This window comes from Zonotrichia albicollis, chromosome 18, assembly GCF_047830755.1.
Source record: "Zonotrichia albicollis isolate bZonAlb1 chromosome 18, bZonAlb1.hap1, whole genome shotgun sequence".
Lineage (NCBI taxonomy): Eukaryota > Metazoa > Chordata > Aves > Passeriformes > Passerellidae > Zonotrichia > Zonotrichia albicollis.
This window is the reverse complement of record NC_133836.1, coordinates 12,528,415-12,549,292: the sequence shown is the minus strand read 5'-3', so window position 1 is coordinate 12,549,292 and position 20,878 is coordinate 12,528,415. Positions and strand designations below refer to the sequence as shown.

The 20,878-nt window shown below is 63.7% G+C and overlaps 2 protein-coding genes and 1 non-coding gene across 8 annotated transcripts in view; 2 read left to right on the top strand and 1 right to left on the bottom strand.

Moving 5' to 3' along the window:
- AP1B1 (adaptor related protein complex 1 subunit beta 1) overlaps nucleotides 1-10,301 on the top strand; it is a 30,855-nt gene extending 20,554 nt beyond the window's left edge. For 4 of the 5 annotated variants that reach the window (XM_074553999.1, XM_074554000.1, XM_074553997.1 and 1 more), the window contains 12 exons: nucleotides 175-273; nucleotides 2,063-2,322; nucleotides 3,780-3,981; nucleotides 4,816-4,836; nucleotides 5,083-5,112; nucleotides 5,232-5,381; nucleotides 5,515-5,660; nucleotides 6,122-6,251; nucleotides 6,739-6,823; nucleotides 7,062-7,148; nucleotides 7,392-7,546; nucleotides 8,551-10,301. In XM_074553999.1, the coding sequence (XP_074410100.1) occupies nucleotides 175-273; nucleotides 2,063-2,322; nucleotides 3,780-3,981; nucleotides 4,816-4,836; nucleotides 5,083-5,112; nucleotides 5,232-5,381; nucleotides 5,515-5,660; nucleotides 6,122-6,251; nucleotides 6,739-6,823; nucleotides 7,062-7,148; nucleotides 7,392-7,546; nucleotides 8,551-8,625 (1,440 nt within the window). In that variant the 3' untranslated portion in view covers nucleotides 8,626-10,301. The remainder of the gene's footprint in view (nucleotides 1-174; nucleotides 274-2,062; nucleotides 2,323-3,779; nucleotides 3,982-4,815; nucleotides 4,837-5,082; nucleotides 5,113-5,231; nucleotides 5,382-5,514; nucleotides 5,661-6,121; nucleotides 6,252-6,738; nucleotides 6,824-7,061; nucleotides 7,149-7,391; nucleotides 7,547-8,550) is intronic. The other variant, XM_074553998.1, reaches the window with a different exon arrangement.
- On the top strand, nucleotides 5,745-5,849 carry LOC113460430 (small nucleolar RNA SNORD125). The gene has a single exon (XR_003382258.1). It is a non-coding gene; the product is annotated as a small nucleolar RNA SNORD125 (small nucleolar RNA).
- Nucleotides 10,302-10,665: 364 nt separating the features above from the next.
- On the bottom strand, nucleotides 10,666-20,522 carry GAS2L1 (growth arrest specific 2 like 1). 2 transcript variants are annotated; one of them, XM_074554013.1, is made up of 6 exons: nucleotides 20,293-20,522; nucleotides 18,347-19,037; nucleotides 15,543-15,650; nucleotides 14,925-15,021; nucleotides 13,454-13,703; nucleotides 10,666-11,757 (listed from the first exon to the last, which is right to left on the bottom strand). In XM_074554013.1, the coding sequence occupies exons 2-6, from the start codon at nucleotides 19,025-19,027 to the stop codon at nucleotides 10,773-10,775; spliced, it is 2,121 nt and encodes a 706-aa protein (XP_074410114.1). In that variant the 5' UTR covers nucleotides 19,028-19,037; nucleotides 20,293-20,522; the 3' UTR covers nucleotides 10,666-10,772. The 2 variants fall into 2 exon arrangements, with proteins under 2 accessions (XP_074410114.1, XP_074410115.1); XM_074554014.1 differs by having other exon boundaries at nucleotides 18,383-19,037; nucleotides 20,293-20,520.
- Between the last annotated feature and the right edge of the window lie 356 nt (nucleotides 20,523-20,878).

Below are 20,878 nucleotides of genomic sequence, written 5' to 3'. Positions count from 1 at the left end.
GCCTGAGTCTGAGGGTGAGGAAATGGGCTGGTGAGGTGCCCTGATGTGTCACTGCCACTGACATGGTCACTGTGCCTGTGGTCCCTTGAAAGGCAGGTTGGGGTTAGGTCCTGGGGCAAATCCATGTGTTCCTGCACAAACAGTGTGACCTGTCTGTCTGTCTGTCCCCCACAGGTCCAGCTGCAGCTGCTGACAGCCATCGTGAAGCTGTTCCTGAAGAAGCCCACGGAGACACAGGAGTTGGTGCAGCAGGTGCTGAGCTTGGCCACACAGGTGGGTGACACCTGGGACAGCTTCCCAGGGCTTCCCATCCCCTGGGAATGTGGCAGCAGGCAGGGAATTGGAGCTTAGTTCAGAATGGTTTGGGTTGGGAGGAACATTAAGGATCCCCTTGTGCCAGCCTGCAGGGACATATTCCAGTGTCCCAGATTGCCCCATCCAGCCTGGCCTTGGGCACTGCCAGGGATCCAGGATGGGCACCCTGTGCCAGGGCCTGCCCACCCTGCCAGGGAACAATTCCTAATTCCCAATATCCCATCCATCCCTGCCCTCTGGATGGGCAGGGTCTCCCTCCCCTACCCACACCCTTTAAACACCACCAAACCACCCAAACTCAACACCAGTTTTCCCAAACCCATAACTCCCCACAACCATTTCAACAACCCCCATAACTCCACCTCTCAACCAATCAATCACTCACCAAAAAAATCCCACAAAAATTCCTCAGACACTCATTAACCCAACTCAGAGCCAAAGGGAGCCATTCCTGTGTCCTGTCCCTCCATCCCTTGTCCTAAAACCCTCTGGGAACGGTGACATTGGGAAGCCTGGGTGGTGTGGGCGCTGCCACGGCTCAGGAGGCACCTTTGGCCTCTGGGATCCCTCCCGGCAAGGCTTAGGTGGGGAAAGCAGCTCTGAGTAGCTCTGTAGTAGCTGCAGTTGCTTTGTATAGCTGTGGTTGCTCGAGCAGCTCCATAGCAGCTGCAGTTGCTCTGAGTATCTCTGTGGTAGCCGTAGGTGCTCTGAGTATCTCTGTGGTAGCTGCAGCTGCTCCAAACAGCTCTGTTGTAGCTGCACTTGCTCTGAGCAGCTCTGTAGTACCTGCAGCTGCTCCGAGTAGCTCTGTAGTAGCTGCACTTGCTCCAAGTAGCTGCAGTTGCTCCGAGTATCTCTGTAGTGGCTACAGTTGCTCTGAGCAGCTCCATAGCAGCTGCAGTTGCTGTGAGTATCTCTGTGGTAGCTGCAGCTGCTCCAAACAGCTCTGTAGTAGCTGCACTTGCTCCGAGCAGCTCTGTAGTAGCTGCACTTGCTCTGAGTAGTGCCGTAGTAGCTGCAGTTCCTCAGAGTAGCTGCAGTTGCTCCGAGCAGCTCTGTAGTAGCTGCAACTGCTTTGAGTAGCTCTGTAGTAGCCACAGTTGCTCTGATCAGCTGTGTATCAGCTGCAGTTGTTTTGAGTAGCTCTGTAGTAGCTGCTGCTGCCCTGAGCAGCTCTGTAGTAGCCATAGGTGCTCTGAGTATTTCCATGGTAGCTGCATTTGCTCCAAGTATCTCTGTAGTAGCTTCAGCTGCTCCGAGTAGCTCTGTAGTAGCTGCAATTACTCCAAGTAGCTGCAGTTGCTCCGAGCAGCTCTGTAGTAGCTGCAGTTGCTCTGAGTATCTCTCTAGTGGCTGCAGTTGCTCCAAGTAGCTGCAGTTGCTCCGAGCAGCTCTGTAGTAGCTGCAGTTGCTCCGAGTATCTCTGTAGTGGCTACAGTTGCTCTGAGCAGCTCCATAGCAGCTGCAGCTGCTCCAAGCAACTCTGTAGTAGCCACAGTTGCTCCAAGCAGCTCTGTAGTAGCTGCACTTGCTCCAAGTAGCTCCGTAGTAGCTGCAGTTTCTCTGAGTAGCTGCAGTTGCTCTGATCAGCTCTGTAGTAGCTGCACTTGCTTCGAGTAGTTTCTTAGCAGCTGCAGTTGCTCCGAGTAGTTCCATAACAGCTGCAGCTGCTCTGAGTATCTCTGTAGTAGCTGCAGCTGCTCCGAGTATCCCTGTGGCAGCTGCAGCTCCCCATGGCTTCCCAAAGGACTCGGACAACCCCGACCTGCGGGACCGCGGGTACATCTACTGGCGCCTGCTCTCCACGGACCCGGTGGCCGCCAAGGAGGTGGTGCTGGCCGAGAAGCCGCTGATCTCGGAGGAGACGGATCTGATCGAGCCCACGCTGCTGGACGAGCTCATCTGCTACATCGGCACCCTGGCCTCGGTGTACCACAAACCGCCCAGCGCCTTCGTGGAGGGCAGCAGGGGCGTCGTGCACAAGAGCCTGCCCCCGCGCAGCGACTCGTGAGTGCTCCTGTCCCCACCCCGGGCTGGGGTTCCCAGGGCTGTGGGTTATTGCAAATAATTAACAATGTAGCTGGGCAGGGTGTGCCTGAGCTTGTCTGGCCCTGCTGCTGAACCAAAGAGCGGCACTGTGGTGTTTCACCCCACAGACACTTTGGGCTGGTGGGTGTGTGGTGTTTCACCCCACAGACACTTTTGGCTGGCTGGGTGTGTGGTGTTTCACCCCACAGACACTTTGGGCTGTGGGTGTGTGGTGTTTCACCCCACAGACACTTTTGGCTGGCTGGGTGTGTGGTGTTTCACCCCACAGACACTTTGGGCTGTGGGTGTGTGGTGTTTCACCCCACAGACACTTTTGGCTGGCTGGGTGTGTGGTGTTTCACCCCACAGACACTTTGGGCTGTGGGTGTGTGGTGTTTCACCCCACAGACACTTTGGGCTGTGGGTGTGTGGTGTTTCACCCCACAGACACTTTGGGCTGTGGGTGTGTGGTGTTTCACCCCACAGACACTTTGGGCTGTGGGTGTGTGGTGTTTCACCCCACAGACACTTTTGGCTGTGGGTGTGTGGTGTTTCACCCCACAGACACTTTTGCCTGGCTGGGTGCTGCACTGGGCCCGTGGGGACAAGGCCAGGCCTGCAGGAGCTCTGGTGCTGCTGGGATGGAGCTTCCCCCATACCAGGGGCTGCTCCTCAGGTTTCCCTCTGTGGAGAAGCTTTAAGGGGATGGTGAAGGAAAGGAGTCGGTTCTGATGGAGGGTTTGGATCCAGAGCTTTATTCTGGCCCACAGGCCTCTGAATGCAGCACCAGCTCCAACAGAACTCCCTGAGCCCGTGGTTGCTGCTCCTTTAACCCCAGGGAGAGGGGCAGGGAAGGGGCAGGGAGCCACCAAGCAGGGACAGGAGGGGAGGGACAAAGGGACAAAGGACACCTGGATGGCCCAATGCCCCCTGGGATAGAGGGCATCCTTTGGATCTGCCAATCCCTGGAAGCCCTTCTGGAATGCCAGGACTGACAGACAGTGCTGGGAGCGGTCAGGGTGTGGAAAGGAGAGGTGACTGACACACCTGGCAGGGAATTATCAGGGAGGAACCTGGGGAATCTGAGGCAAACCATGTCAGCACACCACAACAGTAGATGGAGGGTGTGGATGTGGGGCTGCTGTGGGGCCACTGGGCTCAGAGCTCAGCCCCCATCCCCAAGGGAGGAGCAGGGCTGTGTGGGTTCAGCCCTGGCCTTAAAAAGCTGAAGGATGATCCTAGTGGAGGTGACCTCCACTGGGATTGTAGAGATTCCCAGTGATCTCTGTGGGAATGTGTCGGGAGGCAGGATGACATGGGGTGGGGTCTGCCTTGCCATTGAAGTGTTGGGAGCCAGGATGGGATGGAGGGTTCACCTGGGCCAGCCCCTGTCTGCAGTTCTGGAGCTGCTCACCCTCTCCCTTCATTCCCTCCAGGGGTGAGAGTCCTGAGAGCCCAGACACAGCCCCGTCAGGAGGGCCAACAGGAGATCAGCCCTCTGTCATCCCCACCCAGGGGGACCTGCTGGGGGACCTGCTCAACCTGGACCTGGGTCCCCCCGTGAGCGGGCCCCCCATGGCCACCTCCGCCGTGCAGATGGGCGCCGTGGACCTCCTTGGGGGAGGCCTGGACAGGCTGGTACGTCCAGAGCTCCCTGCTCCTTCCCTGGGTCCCTCCTTGGGGGAGGCCTGGACAGGCTGGTACGTCCAGAGCTCCCTGCTCCTTCCCTGGGTGCTGCCTATCCCCTGGGCATCCTGCTGGCCTTGGTGCTGCCTCTGCTCTGCCACAGCACAGACTTGTCAGCCCGGGGACATCTGGGCTGGTCCTTTGCTGCAGAGGGCACTGAACCCCCATTTGTGCTGCCATTATCCAGTGGCACTTCCCTGTGCCTTTTCCCTCCGTTGGTGTGGATGTTCCCTCTCTGTGTGCTGTGCTGCAGGAGTGGCTGCTCTTGGGGGTCCCTCTCTGACCCCCAAACTGCTGCAGGGCTGGGCCAGGATGTTTCCCCTCCCGGCCTGTGGGGTGTCCCCTGTGACAGTGTGTCCTCCTGGGAATGCAGGCCAAGCAGGGGTTTGGCCTCGGGGTGAGGCAGGATGGAAAGCTCTCCCTGCCCTGTGGGTGCTGGAGATGGGCCAGGCCCTCTGAAGGAGCAGAGTTTGGAGTTTGCTCCATGACTCATGAAATGCAGCCCATCTGTCCCAAGGGGAGGCAGCGTTGCTGCCTTTCCTGTTTTGTAACCCTGCAAGTGCTGCCCTGGCACCTTGTGGCTCCCAGGGATTGGTGATGGGCTGGCACTGAGGCTGGGAATGAGCTCTGGCTCTGTCCCAAGGACATGGACAGACAGACAGATGTGTCAGGACTAACCTCTGTCCTCTCCTCCCTTTCTCTTCTCTCTCTTTTTGTCTCTTCTCTCCTGGCTTCTCTCTGCATGTGGCTGGCTCTTCTCTCCACCTTGCCTGCTTCTGCTTGGAGATGGGGGACGAGTCTGAAGGGGTATGGATCCTGGATCACCCTGTGCCCACCCCGTGCCCACCCTGGCTGCCCCTGCTCCCCCAGCCCAGGGACACCTCGCTTCCCTCTGGGGACACCCATGGCCCTCAGTGCTCCTGGTCTGGCACCACTGGAGCACCCCAACTCCTGCCCCACACTGCTGCCTCCAGGGAGTGCCCAGAGGGGACATTGTGGGGACCCCTGTGCCCTCAGCCCTGCCCCTGCTGATGCCCCTCTCTTCTCTTGCAGCTGCGCAGCGATGTGGGAGGCAGCCCTGCTGTGAGTGTGCCCTCACACCCAACCCCTCTCATTCTCTGCATCCTCCTCCTCTTCCTCTCCTTCCTCCTCCCGTCCCCCTCCCCCTGGTGCCCCCTGTAACCCCTCCCTTGTCCCCACAGATGGGTGGCAGCAGTGGCAGCTTCACAGCAGCTCCCAGCACCACGGCACCCACAAACATGGGGGCACCCCTTGGCAGCGGCCTGGGCGACCTCTTCGACCTCACGGGTGGCGTGGGGACCCTCTCAGGATCCTACGTGGCCCCCAAAACGGTGAGTGGGGCAGGGTTAAGGGGGCACAGGGTGGGCACCGGGTGATCCAGGACCACCCTGGAGGAGCTGGGGCAGCAGCAGAGGCTCTGCCGTGGGTGACACCCCGAGGGTTTGTTGTCTCTCCCTGGCCCAGGTGTGGCTCCCTGCCATGAAAGCCAAGGGGCTGGAGATCTCTGGCACCTTCAGCCGCCAGGTGGGCTCCATCTCCATGGACCTGGTGCTGACCAACAAAGCCCTGCAGGTCATGTCTGACTTTGCCATCCAGTTCAACCGCAACAGGTGAGTCCCACCCGGGCTGGCTCACCTGGGATCCCTGGAGACCCTGCCCAGAGCAGGAAAGGGTGTGAGGAAGGAGCTGCAAGGGCTGGGAAGAGCCTCTGGTGATGACCCTTCTGTCTCTGATGGCTGTGGTGGTGATGAGCACCAAAGCAAAGCCTCTAAGAAGTTGGCTGAAGAGGCTGTTCCTCAGGGTCTGTTGGTTGTCCTGGGGAAGCACAGCTTCCTCCTCCCTCCAAGGCACTGAGGGAATGCTGCAGGAATGCCACACATGGCTGGAGGAGGAAGGGGACATTTGAGGGTGTGCAGGGCAGGAATGGTGCCCTGGATGGTGCAGGGCAGTGAGGGGATTCCTGGGATGCTCATGGAGGAAGGCAGGGAGCACCAGGCTTGGATGGGGACAGCACCCTGTGCCATCCCCTGCTGTCCCCACCCTGACCCCTGCCCTCCCTGGTGTCCCCCAGCTTCGGCCTGGCCCCAGCAGCTCCTCTGCAGGTTCATGCACCTCTGGCTCCCAACCAGTCCGTGGAGATCTCCCTGCCCCTCAACACCGTGGGCTCTGTCATGAAGATGGAGCCCCTCAACAACCTCCAGGTGGGCAACACGGGGCTGTCCCCTCCTGGGGACATGGGGACAGGGCAGGGGCCCTTGGAAAGATCCACAGGGAGGTGGGACAGCAGGGACCAGGGGCTTGTGCAGTGACAGCTGGCTCCAGAGAGATGGGGATGGGGATGGAGATGGGGATGGGATGGGATGGGATGGGATGGGATGGGATGGGATGGGATGGGATGGAGATGGGATGGGATGGGGATGGGATGGGGATGGGATGAGGATGGAGATGGGATGGGATGGGACATTTTGGGATGGGATGGGGATGGGATGGGATGGGATGGAGATGGGATGGGATGGGGATGGGATGGGGATGGGATGAGGATGGAGATGGGATGGGATGGGACATTTTGGGATGGGATGGGGATGGGATGGGGATGGGACGGGATGGGACATTTTGAGATGAGATGGGACATTTTGGGAACCTGCTGTGTATTGGAGGTGTTGAAATCCCCATGTCCTTCCTCCCCAGGTGGCAGTGAAGAACAACATTGATGTCTTCTACTTCAGCACCCTGTACCCCCTGCACATCCTGTTCGTGGAGGACGGCAAGATGGGTGAGTGGGGTGACCATGGCTGCAGCAAGGTGTGCTCTGTCACCTGTCCCTAGGTGCCATCCCAGCCCTGGAACCTCCTTGATCCCATTGGGTGAGCCCCCAAGAGCAGGTGGCTGCCCTGAGCCTGCTGGGGCGGGTGGCAGGGTGACACACCTGAGCTGCCATGTCACCTGTGTGGTGTCACCTTTGGGGTGGCCGGTCTGGCAGCTCCCTCAGCGCTGGTGTCCCCTCCCTGCAGAGAGACAGACGTTCCTGGCCACCTGGAAGGACATTCCCAACGAGAATGAGACCCAGTTCCAGATCAAAGACTGTTCCCTCAACGCAGGTGGGTGCCACCCCTCGCAAGGACCTGGGTCACACTTAACTCCCCCTGTCCCCAGGTGCCACATCCACGTGGCTGTTCAGTCCCTGCAGGGGAGGGGACTCCAGCACTGCCCTGGGCAGCTGTGCCACCCTTTCCATGAAGGAGTTTCCCCTAATGGCCAATCTAAGCCTCTTCCATGACGAGGAGGGGAGGAGGTGGGGCAGGGGCTCAGCCCAGCCCCTCAGCCTCTCTCTCCCATCCCAGATGCTGTGAGCAGCAAACTCCAAGGCAGCAACATCTTCACCATTGCCAAGAGGAACGTGGAGGGCCAGGACATGCTCTACCAGTCCCTGAAGCTCACCAACGGCATCTGGGTGCTGGCAGAGCTGCGGATCCAGCCCAGCAACCCCAGCTTCACGGTACATCCCATCCCTGGCTGCTCCCAAACCCGGGGCTGGGGGCACATCCCTGCTCTGGGAGCTCCCCTGGTGCCAGCCCTGCTGTCCCTCTGTCGTGGGGAGGGTGGCACTGCTCCTCTGGGGACAGCTGAGGGACACACAGGGCTCCCAACCCGCCCAGCTCCATGGCATCCTATCCTCAGAGCATTCCCTGAGCAGGGATCTCTCCACTCCTCAGCCATGAGCCACCCCGGTGTCCTGCTGTCCCTGTCCCCTCCCCTGTCCCTGGCAGCCTTTGGGGTGGGGTGGGCCCAGCAGTGTCACCCTGACTCCTCTCTCTGTGTCTGTCCCGCCGCCCGCCCTCGCCGGCCTCGCTGCTCTTGCAGGATTTGGAGGTTAGAGATTGGTTTTTCCCTGGCTTTGGGCTCTCCCTGGCTGCTGCCTGGATATTCCTCCCTCTCCTGATGTTTTTCCCTGCCCTGGCAGTCTCCTGGTGCCTCCTGCCTCTCCTTCCCAGCAGGGCTGGCACAAGGAGGGGACGATTCCAAGGGTTGGGATGTCCCCATTGCCCTGCTGGTGTCACTGGGGATGAGAAAAATCCTGAAATAGCTGAAAATTCTTATGCCAGAGGATTCTCCACTAGCTTTCCCTGCTTGAGGAGCTAATGGCTTTGGGAATGCTGTAATATTTAAGCAAACACCCGAAGGGGCTCATTCCTCTTTGGAAAGGAGGATGTTTTTGGGGAACCCTTCACTTCCCTGGAGCACCAGGCACTGAATCCAATGCCAAAAGCTGCAGTGTTGTCCCTGCCTGTTCCCTGCCTGTGCTGCATGTGGATGGCTGTGCCCTGGGAGGGCTTGCAGGGCTTGGATGACCTTTTTGCAGCTGCCATCAGGAGCTGGAGTGCCCCGTGGCAGGGAGGGAGGGAGGGAGGGAGCTGCAGCATGCAGGGCTCTGCTTTGGGGCTGGGGGCTCTCCAGCATGGGGGGGATGCCGTGACCCCGCTGTTCCCTCTCTCCCCACAGTTATCCCTGAAATGCCGAGCACCAGAGGTGTCCCAGTACATCTACCAAGCCTATGAGACCATCCTGAAGAACTGAGGTGCTGCTGCAGCCCCTCTTCCTCCTCCTCCTCCTCCTCCCGTCCCTTTCCCGCCCGAGGGAGCAGGGCTGGATCCGTGTGCATGTCCCTTTCCCCCCTGCCCAGGACCCAGCCCCTGGGCTTCTCCCTGTCCTGGGGGAGCAGAGGGGGCAGGGGGCTGTCCCCAGTCTTGCATCCCTGCAGCAATCCATGTGTGAGTGATGCCCTGTGCTCCTCCTGGTGCTGCTCCCTCCACATCCCAGTAACCCCAGCTCCTGCTCCTGGCTCTCATGGAGTGCTGGCTGGTGCTGGGTTCAGCATTCCAAACCCTGGGAATAGCTGCTGGGGGGCCCAGAGTGCTGTGGGATTGGCTGCAGATCCCCCTGGAGCCCTGGGGTTTGGGGCTGGAGCAGGTGGGAAGCAGCTTTGGCTCTCCCTGGTTCAGCAGAGCTGTGGGTGAGCCCTTCCCAGAGGATCTCCTCCCCATGGGAGCTCTTCCCAAAGCTCCCAGAAGGGCTCGAGGATCCCACATTTGAGGCTGTACTTAAGGTGCAGGTTCAAAAGGGCTTCTCCAGCCCCTGGCAGGGGGCCAGGAGGGCCCTGAGTGTCCCCTGTCCCCCAGCCCAGCCCCACGGCTCCCTCTGCTCCCCTCTGGGTGCTCCCCTGGGGCTCCCACTGCTCCTGTCCCCCCCAAATCAAGCCATGGGTCCCCCCCTCCCTGGAAGCAGGAAATCTCTAATATATGAAAGATAAATATATTGTAATGTTCACTGCTTTGAGGGAATGTTGAATAAAGGTGACACCAGCCCATGGGGACACTGCTGAGGTGGCCATGGCCCGGTGACCCCGAGGGAAGCTGGGTCCTGGGAGCTTCCTGCCAGCCCTGCAGGGCCAGATAAACCCTCTGGCACAGCAAGGCCTGACACAGCAGATGGGCAGGGCTGGGACAGGGACACGGGGCCAGTCACCCCTTGGGGACAGGAAGGGCCTGGAGAGCCCTGGAGCCTCTCAGGGACCCACCAAAGTGACCCTGCACTGTCCATGGTGTCCAGGCTGGGTGCCCCGAGCCCCTCCTGGGGTTGGGGACAAGTGTGGGGTCCCCAGGAGATCCCTGTGGGGTGGGTGATGAGCAGCAGCAGCAGCCAGTCCTGCTCTGGGACACCCCACAGGCCACCAACCCCCCTGTCAGAGCAGCTGTCCAGGGACCACAATGGGCACCCTGCTTTGGAACCCCCAAAGTCACAGCAGGGAGGTCACCACCACGGTCTGGAGCCTCCTGGTGCCCCACAGCTGCTGTGTCCCCTGGGCCAGCAGCCCTGGGGTGAAGGGCCCTGGCCATGGGGCACTTGGGGCTCCAGGGACACCTCTGGAGGGTCCCAGTGGCTGTAAGGGGGTCCAGGACATTGGGACTCAGCTCTTCACTGCTCCCACCCTCCCTGGGGCCTGGGGCTGAATCCCCCTGGACAGATGAGCAGACAGGGTGGGCTCAGCTCCGTTGGTCTTTACTGGCTGCAGAGGACATGCAGGGGTGGGGGCTCGGTGGCCTTGGGCTGGGGACACAGCCCTGTCCCACCCTGGGGACATCAACACGAGCTGGGGGCAGTGCTGGGGGCTGGAGAGGGAACAGTGACCCCCCTGCCCTGGAACAGGGCTGGTGGTGACAGACTGCATGTCCCCAAGTCATCTCACGGCTGGAGAGGAGAGCAGAAAGTGGCCAAGGTGGTAATGATGAGGCCAAGAAGAGAAGAGGGGAAGGTCAAGAAGATGATGAGAGAAAGAGGTGAAGGCCAAGAGAAGAGGAGGAGGCAGCCCAAAAGAAGAGAGGAGAGAGAAGATGAGAGGAGGAGGAGGAGGATGACAAGAATAGCAAGAAGAGAAGACAAGAAGAGAAGGTCAAGATAAGGAAAACAAGTGGAGAAGAGTGAGGAGATGAAGAGAACTGGGTGCTCTCCAGCCCCATTCCCAGCTCTGCGCACACCCCTGGAACTGCACCCAGGCCATGGGGACACCCCTGGCACCCTCTGGGGCTGGGGGCTCCTTGCAGGGCCCCCAATGCCAAGGGAAGGGGTCCTGGCCACCCCAGCTCTGCGGCCGTGGCCCGCCCGGGTGCCACCTCCACCATCCCCAGCAGCTCGGGGCTGTCCCCAGGAGCTGCCACAGGGCCCCCTCATGGCCACGCGTTCTCCTCCAGCCCCTCGCGGTCCAGGAGGGAGGAGGGGGCGCCCTGCAGAGCCCCCCAGGCCCTGGCGCTGCCGTTGGGGGCCCGCTGGGGCGTGGGGATGCGGGAGGGCGCCCTGTGGGGCTGCGTGTCCAGCCGGGGCTTGGCCCAGGGCCGCGGCGGGGCCGCGGGGACCCCCGGCCCGGGGCTCTCCTCCATCTCCATCAGCTCGTCCTCCCCCGCGGCCCAGTCGGTGTCGGAGCCGGCGTTCCCCGCCGTGTCCCGGTGGTTGTCCCACGAGGCCGGGAAGCAGCAGCTCTCGTCCGAGGAGCTGGAGAAGGTGGAGCGGCGCCTCGCGTCCGCCAGGCCCGGGTTGGGCGGCAGCGAGGGGCACCCGCCGTGGTTCCCGTTGCTGTTCCCGTTGTTGTTGCCGTTGTTGTTGCCGTCGCTGCTCCCGCCCCGCCGCCCCTCCTCGGCGGGCAGCCCGTGCTTGGCGAACACGTTCAGGGAGGAAGATGAGGATGACGAGGAGCAATAGGCCGAGTCAGCGGCAGCGGCGGCGGCGGGGGGCGCAGGGGGGGCGCTCTCCGTGTCCCCCAGCTGCTCCAGCAGCCGAGTGTTGGCCAGGAACTCCTCCTCCAGCCGCTGGAACAGCCGCTGCTCCTGCCCGGGCTCCAGCCAGCGCGGGGCCCGCAGCCGCCGCGCCAGCTCCTCGGGGTCCCCGGGGCCCGGCCGGGGGTCGCGCCGCCCGCCGGGGCTCCCGGCCGGGGGGGGCTCGGCCCGTGCCCACGAGTGCTGCCCGTCGGGCCGGCGGCGGATGAGCAGCAGCGGGGCCGAGCCGCGCCCGGGGCTGCGGGAGGCGCGGGGGGAGCCCGGGGCCGGCGGGTCCGGGGGGTCCCGGCGGGCCGGGGGGCGGCGGGGGCCGCTCTGAGCCGAGGCGGCCGAGGAGTCGCTGTCACCGGAGCAGCGCCGGGAGCGAGCGGGGGCGCGGGGCCTGGGGGCGGCACGGGACAGAGGGGGCAGTGAGAACAGTGGTGACCCCGCAGGGCACCCCCCGACTGCACAGACTCCATGAACCCCCACACTGACACCCCATTGCACCCCTCCTCGTGGAACCCCCGCCCCAGTGCCCCCCCTATTGCACCCCTCCTCATGGAACCCCCTAGTGCCTCCCCCATTGCATTCCCCCATTAAAATTCCCCCATTGCACCCTTCCTCACGGAACCTCACAGTGCCCCCCCATTGCACCCCTCCTCACGGAGACCCCCCCATTGCACTCCCTCATTAAAATCCGCCATTGCACCCCTCCTCGTGCAGCGCCCCCAGTGCCCCCCATTGCATTCCCTCACTAAGATCCCCCCATTTCACCCCTCCTCATGGAACCCCCCCATTACACTCCCATATTGAAATCCCCCCCCTGCACCCCTCCTGGTGGAGCCCCCCCAGTGTGCCCCCATTGCACCTCTCCCCACCCAACCCTGCCCATTCTCCCCACATTCCTTCCACTGCACCCCCTTTCCCCCCTCACTGCACCCGTTCATTCTTCCCCCTTTATCCCCATTCCTCCTCACCGCACCCCCATTGCACTCCACACCCCCCCAACTTAAACGCCCTTTCCATCCTCACTGCACCCCCACTGAACCCCATATTCCCACTATCGAACCCCATTTCCCTTCCCCTTGCTCCCCCATTAAAGCCCCCTGTTCTCCCCCTTCACTGCCCATTGCTCCTCACTGCACCCCCCAGAACCCCATTTCCCTCCCCACTGCCCCCCATCTCCCCCCTCCATTAAACTCCGATTGAATCCTCCCATTCCACCCTCATTCCCCCCCTTCAGCTCCCACTGCACCCCATACTCCCTCCATTGCACCCCACTTCCCCCATTGCACACCCACTGCCTCCCTGCTCTGAGCTCCCCCATGGCTCCCCACATTCCCCCCACCAATCCCATTCCCCTCCATTTCACACCCCACTGCACCCCCATTTCCCCCACTGCCCCTTCATTCCATTCCCCCTTGTTCCCCCACTGCACCCCAGTGAACCCCTATTGCCCCCACTGCCCGCCTCCATTGAACCCCCACAAAATCCCACAGCTCCCAATGCACCCCCATTTCCCCCTTGTGGCCCCCCTTCCCTCCCCCTGCTGCCCCCCACTATTCCCCTCCATTGATCCCCCAATGCTTTCCCCATTTCCCCCCTCCCACAGACTCCCACTGCCCCCATCACCTCCCAGTGCCCCCTTATCTGTCCCCATAGCCCCCCATGGCAGCCCACCGAACCCCCACTTTCACCCTCCATTTCCCCTCCCCTGCCTTAACTGCACCCCCATTCCCCCATTCTTTCCTGCTGCACCCCCATTTCACCCCAAATTCACCCCACTGCCCCCTCCGTACCGCTCACTGCACCCCCCAGTGCACCCCCAATTCACCCTCTCGTACCTCCCGCTGCCCCCAATGATTCCCCCATTTGCTCCTCATCCCCCCCACTGCCCCCAATGATTCCATTTCCCCCTCACTGCCCCCCACGATCTCCCCATTGCATCTCCCAGTTCAGCCCAGTTACCCCATTCCCCCCCAGTACCTCCCACTGCCCCCCAGCGCTTTCCCCATTACCGCCCCCGTTCCCCCATCCCCTCGGGGGGCTCAGCCCTTGCCGCGGGGTCTCGGCGCAGTTTTGGGGTGGGGCCGTACCTGGGGGTCCCCGCTGCCCGCGGCTCGGCGGGGCTCCGGGAGGGGCTGCCGGAGCAGGGGGCGGCTCCCCCCCGAGGGGGCAGCCCCTCCTGCCGGGGCGGCTTCGGGGGGTCCCCCCGGGGCTGGGGGGGCGCGGCGGGCCGGGGGCGCCGGGGGACGCTGGGGCTGGAGGTGCGGGACGAGGAGGCGGCGCCGGGAGCCGCTTTTTGGGGGGACATGCCCGGGGCGCGGGGCTGCGGCAGGCGGTGAGCTGGAAGGGACAGAGGGCAGGAGGTCAGCGGGGACCCTTCCCTTCCCTTCCCTTCCCTTCCCTTCCCTTCCCTTCCCTTCCCTTCCCTTCCCTTCCCTTCCCTTCCCTTCCCTTCCCTTCCCTTCCCTTCCCTTCCCTTCCCTTCCCTTCCCTTCCCTTCCCTTCCCTTCCCTTCCCTTCCCTTCCCTTCCCTTCCCTTCCCTTCCCTTCCCTTCCCTTCCCTTCCCTTCCCTTCCCTTCCCTTCCCTTCCCTTCCCTTCCCTTCCCTTCCCCGCATTCCCATTTTCCAGCCAGGCTACTCCCGGAGGAGTATTTGGGAATTTGGGGAAAAAACCCCACTTTTGTCACTCCCCTTCTCCCCCTTCCAGCAGGATCAGTGCCCTGAGGAGCTCAGCCCCAGGGACGGGAACCCCACAGAAAATCAGGGAGAGCCATAGAGAACCAAGGAATGGAACCCATGGAAAATCGGGGACTGGAACCTATAGAGAGGCAGGGGATGGAGCCCCATGGGGAAACAGGGAACCCCACAGAAAATCAGGGAATGGAGCCCCATGGAAAATCAGCAACAGGGTCCCAAGGAGAGCCAGGGAATGGAACCCCACAGAGAATCAGGGAACAAAACCCCACAGAGAACCAGAGAATGGAGCCTCAGGGAGAACAAGGGAATGGAACATCACAGGGAATGGAGCCTCACAGAAAATCAGGGAACAAAACCCCACAGAGAACAGAGCCCCAGGGAGAATCTGGGAACAGAATCCATGGAGAACCAGGGGATGGAACCCCATAGAAAATCAGGGAACAAAACCCCATAGAGAACCAGGGGAAGGGGCCCCATGGAGAATCCAGGAACAGATCCCTTGGAGAGCCAGGGAATGGAACCCCATAGAAAATCAAGTAAAAAAACCCCACAGAGAACCAGGGAGAAGAATCCCACAGAGAATGGAGCCCTAGGGAGAAATCTGGGAACAGAATCCATGGAGAACCAGGGGATGGAACCTCACAGATCGGGGAACAAAACCCCACAGAGAACCAGAGAACAGAGTCCCAGGGAAAGCCAGGGAATGGAAGCCCATAGAAAATCAGGGAACAAAATCCCACAGAGAACCAGGGAATGGAGCTCTATTGAGAATGCAGGCACAGTTCCCGTGGAGAGCCAGGAATGGAAGCCCCAGGAGCCAGGATGGTGCCGGGGGGTGGCAGTGCCCGCGGGGTGACACTCACAGAGGGCAGCACAGCGACACGGGTCGTGCTTGTCCAGGTAATGCTCCAGGGTGTCCCAGCCGCCGCCAACCCGCACCATGACGTGGCTCCGCAGCACCTGCGGGCAGCGCTGTCACCTGCCGGCCCCAAAGGCCACCAAAGCCACCAAAGCCACCCCGGGAGCCGGCATGGGCGGGAAACCCAGCCTGGGACCCCACACACCCTGCCCGGGAGAGGGGGAAGGAGAGAGCGCAGGGGCTCGGGATAATGGGGGGACAATGGGGTGTGGGAGCACAATGGGGTGAGGGGGCACAATGGGGTGAGGGGAGGGACAATGGGGTGAGTGGGGACAATGGGGCAAGGGGAGGGATAATGGGGTGAGTGGGGACAATGGGGTGAGGAGGGGACAATGGGATGAGAGGAGGGACAATGGGGTGAGTGGGGACAATGGGGTGAGAGGGGACAATGGGATGAGAGGAGGGACAATGGGGTGAGTGGGGACAATGGGGTGAGAGGGGACAATGGGATGAGAGGAGGGACAATGGGGTGAGTGGGGACAATGGGGTGAGAGGAGGGACAATGGGGTGAGTGGGGACAATGGGGCAAGGGGAGGGACAGTGGGGAGGGGGCGGCTCTTACTCTGACGAAGATGAGCGTGTTGGAGTCGCCCACTTTGTACTTGCCCTCCGAGACCTTGACCATGGGGAACTGCGAGGGGCAGGAGCAGCAGCCCAGGATCTCCCGCACCTGCGGGCCCACAGGGGAGGGGTCAGTGGGGCGGGAACTCCCTGCTGTAGGGTCGGCGGGGTCCAGAACCCCCCCTCTATAGGGCCGGTGGGGCACAGACCCCCGTTACAGAGCTGCTGGGGCACACACCCCATTATGGGGCAAGCAGGGCATAGACCCTGGCAAGGTGGGCATAGAAACCCCCGTATAGGGTCAGTGGGGCACAGACCCCCTGGTATAGGATCAGCAGGTACAGACCCCCTGCTATAGGGCCAGTGGGGCACAGTGATAGGGCTGGTGGGCACAGAAACCCCCCTGTAGGGTCGGTGTGGATCCCCACTAGAGGGGCAGCCCCTCAGATGGGCACACATGGAGGGCCCTGTGTGCCCCCCACACTCCGTGGGGAGCACTGTGGGGGCTGGGGGGCAGCAGGGCCGGGGGCTCCTCCCCTGCCGGGCACCCCCGGGCACAGCTCTCCTCATTCGGGGTCCACACACACAACATCCCCCACCCCACCGATGCTGACCCGCGGGGGATTCACCCCCAGATCCCCCAGAAACGGGGCAGGACCCACAGAAACGGGGTGAATCCGGGGGGTTTTGCCTCCCTCCAAACCCGAAGGTGCGGCACGGGAGGGTTCGGGGGGCCGGGCAGGGCACCCCGGGCACGGGGCGGCCGGGCAGTGCCAGCTGCCGCCTCTATCCCGGCCTGACGTCAGGGATTAACCGGGAGCCGCGGGGGACGCGGGGACGCGGCCGATCCTGCCCCGCCCGGCCTGCGGGGGGGACGCGGCGCCGCCGCGCCCCCAAATTTGGGGTTTCTTCCGTAATTCCGTGATTCTGGGGGGTGTTCATGCAGCGGGGAGAGGAAGGAAGGAAGGAAGGATGTGGCCGCTCCGGTTCCCATCCGGGTGACACGGATGGGGGAAACTGGGGAAACTGAGTCACGGAGCGGGGGGGGCTGCAGTGAGGAGGGGTCGTGACCCTGCTGTCACCCCTGGGGGGCACCTGGGGACAGGCGGGCCGGGTCCTGCCCCGCCAGGCTCCTCCCCGGCGCTGGCGCTGCCCATAAAAGCCGATGGATGGCGAGGAATTACGCAGCCCGGAAAAATGCAGCGCCCGGCCAGGGGGGCTTGGGGGGGCGGCAGCCAAGGGGGACCCCCCCCCGATGGAGCCCTGGGCGGATTGGGGGGGGTCAGGATGCTCCTTAATGAGGGACTTAATGAGGAATTGGGGTTTCAATTAAAAAAAGGCTTAGGCAGGCAGGGGAGGGCAGAGCCCCCCTGTCCCCCCCGGGTTAATCCGCTGCTCACCCGCGGGACGGATCCCGCACCCGCCCCTAATCCGGCCTGAGCCCCCGCACCCCCTCCTGACACCCCAAACTGCGGCTGCCGTGTCCCCGCGTCCCTCCCGGGGGTGGCACCGCTGTGGGGCACCGCTGGCGGGGAGCGGGTGGCACAGGTGGCACCGCTGTGTGTGTGTGTGTGTGTGTGTGTGCGTGTCCCCGCTGTGACTGCGGGCACCGAGACACAGCCAGGAGCCCCACGGGAGCCGCGTGCGTGGGGAGGCGCTGCCGTAGCCATGGAGAGCTGCGCTGGGTGGGTGGACACATCCCGGGGAGCGCAGGGTGGGCAGGAGGACCTGCCAGGGGTCACAGGGACACGGGGGACACCCCCCGGAGCACCGAGCGCCCTTTGGATGGGCAGCAAGGACTTGTGGGGGTCACAGGGACAGGTGGGACCTGCCAGGGGGACAGGCGGGAGCTGCCATGGATCATGGAGCACAGCCAGGACCTCGCAGGGGCCACAGAGACACAGAGGACTCCTGGGGACCAGAGAGATGGGTGAGACCCTCCATGGACCCTGCTGGGTGGACAGAGACAGGTGGGACCTCCTGGTGACCACAGAATGACCATTGGGTGGACAGGGAGAACCTCCCACCAACCACAGAGAGGTGGGATCTCCTAGTGACCATAAAATGACCATTGGGTGGACAGGGGGGGCCACAGACAGGTGGGAGCTCCTAGTGACCACTGGGAGAGGACAGAGAGGTTCTCCCACAGGCCATAGAGGGGTGGGACCTCGTAGTGACCATAGAATGACCACAGAGCAGACAGAGAGGTTCCTCCATGGGAAATAGACAGGTGGGACCTCTTAGTGACCACAGAGTGACCACTGGGTGGACAGAGAGGTTCTCCCGTGGGCCATAGAGAGGTGGGCCCTTCTAGAGACCACAGAGTGATCACTATGTGGACAGAGAGGGCCATAGAGAGGTGGGACCTCCTAGTGACCACAGAGTGACCACTGAGTAGACAGAGAGGTTCTTCCACAGGTGATAGACAAGTGGGACCTCTGAGTGACCACAGAGTGACCACTGGGTGGACAGAGATGTTCTCCTATGGGCCATGGAGAAGTGGGACCTCCAAGTGACCATTGGGTGGACAGAGAGGTTCTCCTATGGGCCATAGACAGGTGGGACCTCCTGGTAACCATAGAATGACCACCGGGTGGACAGAGAGGCTCTCCCATGGGCCATAGAGAGGCGGGCCCTCCTAGTGACCACTGGGTGGACAGAGAGGCTCTCCCAGCAGCCAGAGGGCACCCTGTTGGGCGGACAGAGAGGAGCTCCATCAAGCACGGAGCTGCCTGCTGGGTGGCTGGGCAGGAGCTCCCCCGAGCACCGTGCGAGGCCCGGCCTGGGCGGCCGCAGGGCCCTCACCCAGGCGCAGGGCTCGGCGGGCAGCGCGTGTCTCACCAGCTCGTCCAGGTTCCGGAGGTCGCACAGGGCCACGGGCCGGGCCCGGCTGGGGAAGGCGCCCGCCCGCGGCTCCCGGCTCTCCCGGCGCGCGCCCGGCGCCCCCTCCGCCATTTGGTCCCTCATCTCCTCCTCGATCTCCTCCTCCATCTGGATCAGCATGGGGGCCAGCATGCCGAACTTGGAGCCCCTCCTGGCCACCTCCAGCAGGCAGAGCACAAAGTTCTTCTCGTTCTTCCTCAGCACCAGGTCGTTGGTCTCGAACATGAGCACGTCCTGGATGCCCAGGTCCTGCCGGCACCACTGGATGAAGTTGGAGACGTTGTCCCTGGCGATGAAGGAGCCGGGCACCACGTTCTTGGCCTGGAACACCACCTCGTTCTGGGGCACGCGCATGCGGGCGGCCGCCTCGGGGTGCCGCTCCTGGAAGTCCAGCGCGGTGCGGTTGACGTTGTTGGCGTGGCGGCACAGGTGACAGCCCGTCTCCAGGCTCTCCAGGAAGGTGTCCACCTGGATGTCCAGGTCGTAGAGGGTGTTGAACCACTCGGCCAGGTCCTCCTTCATGGCCTCCAGGTACTCCTCGCTGGAGCGGAACGGGCGGATGCTCTTGGAGGCGGCCGACTGGATGTGGCTGGGGTCGGCCATGGCCAGGTGCCTGCGGGGGGACAACGGGGGCTGTCATGGGCAGGAACCCCCCAAAGCCCCCCCAGACCACCCACCAACCTCGGTGACCCCTCTGTGCCTCAGTTTCCCCACGTTACCACCACCACTGCCACCTCTGCCCCTGCCTGATCCCTGCCAGGACCTGCAGCCCTCCCGCTCCCTGTCCCTCCACCCCGTGTGTCCCCCCCACAGCCCATGTCCCCTCCCCTCATGTCCCCCCACCATCTGTGTCCCCATTCCCCACTCTGTGTCCCCTCATCCTGTGATGCCTCCTCAGGTTAATGAGTCCCTTGTCACCCATGCCACCCCTGGGGGGGCTGTGGCACAGAGGGGACATCCCTCCCCAACCCCGCCCTGAAAGCTGCCCAGTCATGGTGGGTGTCCTCAGCCTGGTGTCCCCACCCTGGAGCAGGTGGCACCCCGAGGGATGGCAGTGCCAGGGGCAGGGAGCTCCCCCTTTATCCTGGTGGGGTTCAACCCCGAGGGGCTGCAGGGGGTGGGGGATTGGGGGATTGGGGGATTGGGGGATTGGGGGATTGGGGTTTTGGGGGATTGAGGGTTTGGGGTTTTGGGGTCCCAGCACTCAGCCTTGGGGCGGGGGCTGCCCCTGAGGAAGCCCCGGCTGTCCCTGCCCTGGGTGGGGGTACAAGAGCCAGGGATGGTGTAGCAGGGGGGGGTCACCCTGACCTCCAGTGGCACCCCCACCCAGCCCCACACCCCGGGAGGGGGGTCCTGTCCCTGGGGTGTCCCTGATGCCCAGGGGGTGTCCCCTACCCTCGGAGGGTGTCCCTGTGGGGAGGGTCCCCTCACCTGGGGGGGGGGCACTGCCGCCCTCGGGGATGGGGGGACCCTGTTGGGGGGTGGTCTCCATCCCTCCAGAGTGGGGGATCCTCTCGGGGAGTGTCCCTGTCCCCCGGTGGGGGTGTCCCTGTCGGGGGTGCCCTTCCCGCGGGGATGGCGGGTCCCTTTCCCCGGGGGGGACTGTCTCTGCCGGGGGGTCCCTACCCTGGCAGGGGGGGGTGTCCGTGCTCGGGGGTGTCGGTACCAGGGGTCCCCCTGTCCCTTGGGGCCGTCTGTCCATCCCGGGGGTGTCTCTGTCCCGGGGTGGGGGGGGGTCCCTCTCGCCGCCGGGCTCCCCATTGCGGGCCGATGCAGCGGGGGCGGCGGGAGGGGCTCGGCACCTGCGGGGACACGGGGAGGGGACGCAGGGCCCGGGGCCTCCCGCCCACCCCCCCGGCCGCACTCACCGCCGCCGCTCCGCGCTGCGCTACGGCCGGGCCGGGCCCGCTCCCCGCGCCGGGCCGGGCCGCGGCTCCCAGCGCCGGGGGGGCCCCGCCGCGGCCCCCGCCGCCATCGGCCGCCCGCAGCGGCCCGGGGGGAGCCGGGGGGGCCCGGGGGGCGCCCAACGAGGCTCGGCCGCCGCAGCCCCGCGGAGCCGCCGCCGCCGCCGCCGCGCCCCGGCCGGGAAGTTGGAGGCGGCCCAGAAAGGGCCGGGACGGGGGCGGCGGCGGCGGCGGGCGGGGACGGGAGCGGCAGCGGGGGGGACACGGACATGGCCCGGGGGGGGACGGGGACACGGCCTGAGGGGGGACACGGACACGGACACGGACACGGGCGGGGGGGGGGAGCAGCACAGACAGACACGGGGGGGGGGGGGCACGGGCGTGATTTGGGGAGCGGCACCACGGGAGGGGCACAGAGGGGGTGACACATAGCGACACTCGGTGACATTCCCCCACCCCCGCCCGGGTGTGGCTCCCCGCTCCCATTGATCTGCCTCCTCCTCCTCCCCCCGCCTCCCTCCCTGCCCGGAACCCACACCCGCTGGGGAAA

Coding starts and splice junctions, on each gene's coding strand:
- GAS2L1 (XM_074554013.1), bottom strand. CDS start 19,027: ATGGCCGACCCCAGCCACATCCAGTCGGCCGCCTCCAAGAGCATCCGC. Junction 15,651..18,346: donor CCGCCGAGCCCTGCGCCTGG/GTGAGGGCCCTG, acceptor GTGGGCCCGCAG/GTGCGGGAGATCCTGGGCTG. Junction 11,758..13,453: donor CGGGCAGCGGGGACCCCCAG/GTACGGCCCCAC, acceptor TGCCGCCCCCAG/GCCCCGCGCCCCCGCTCGCT.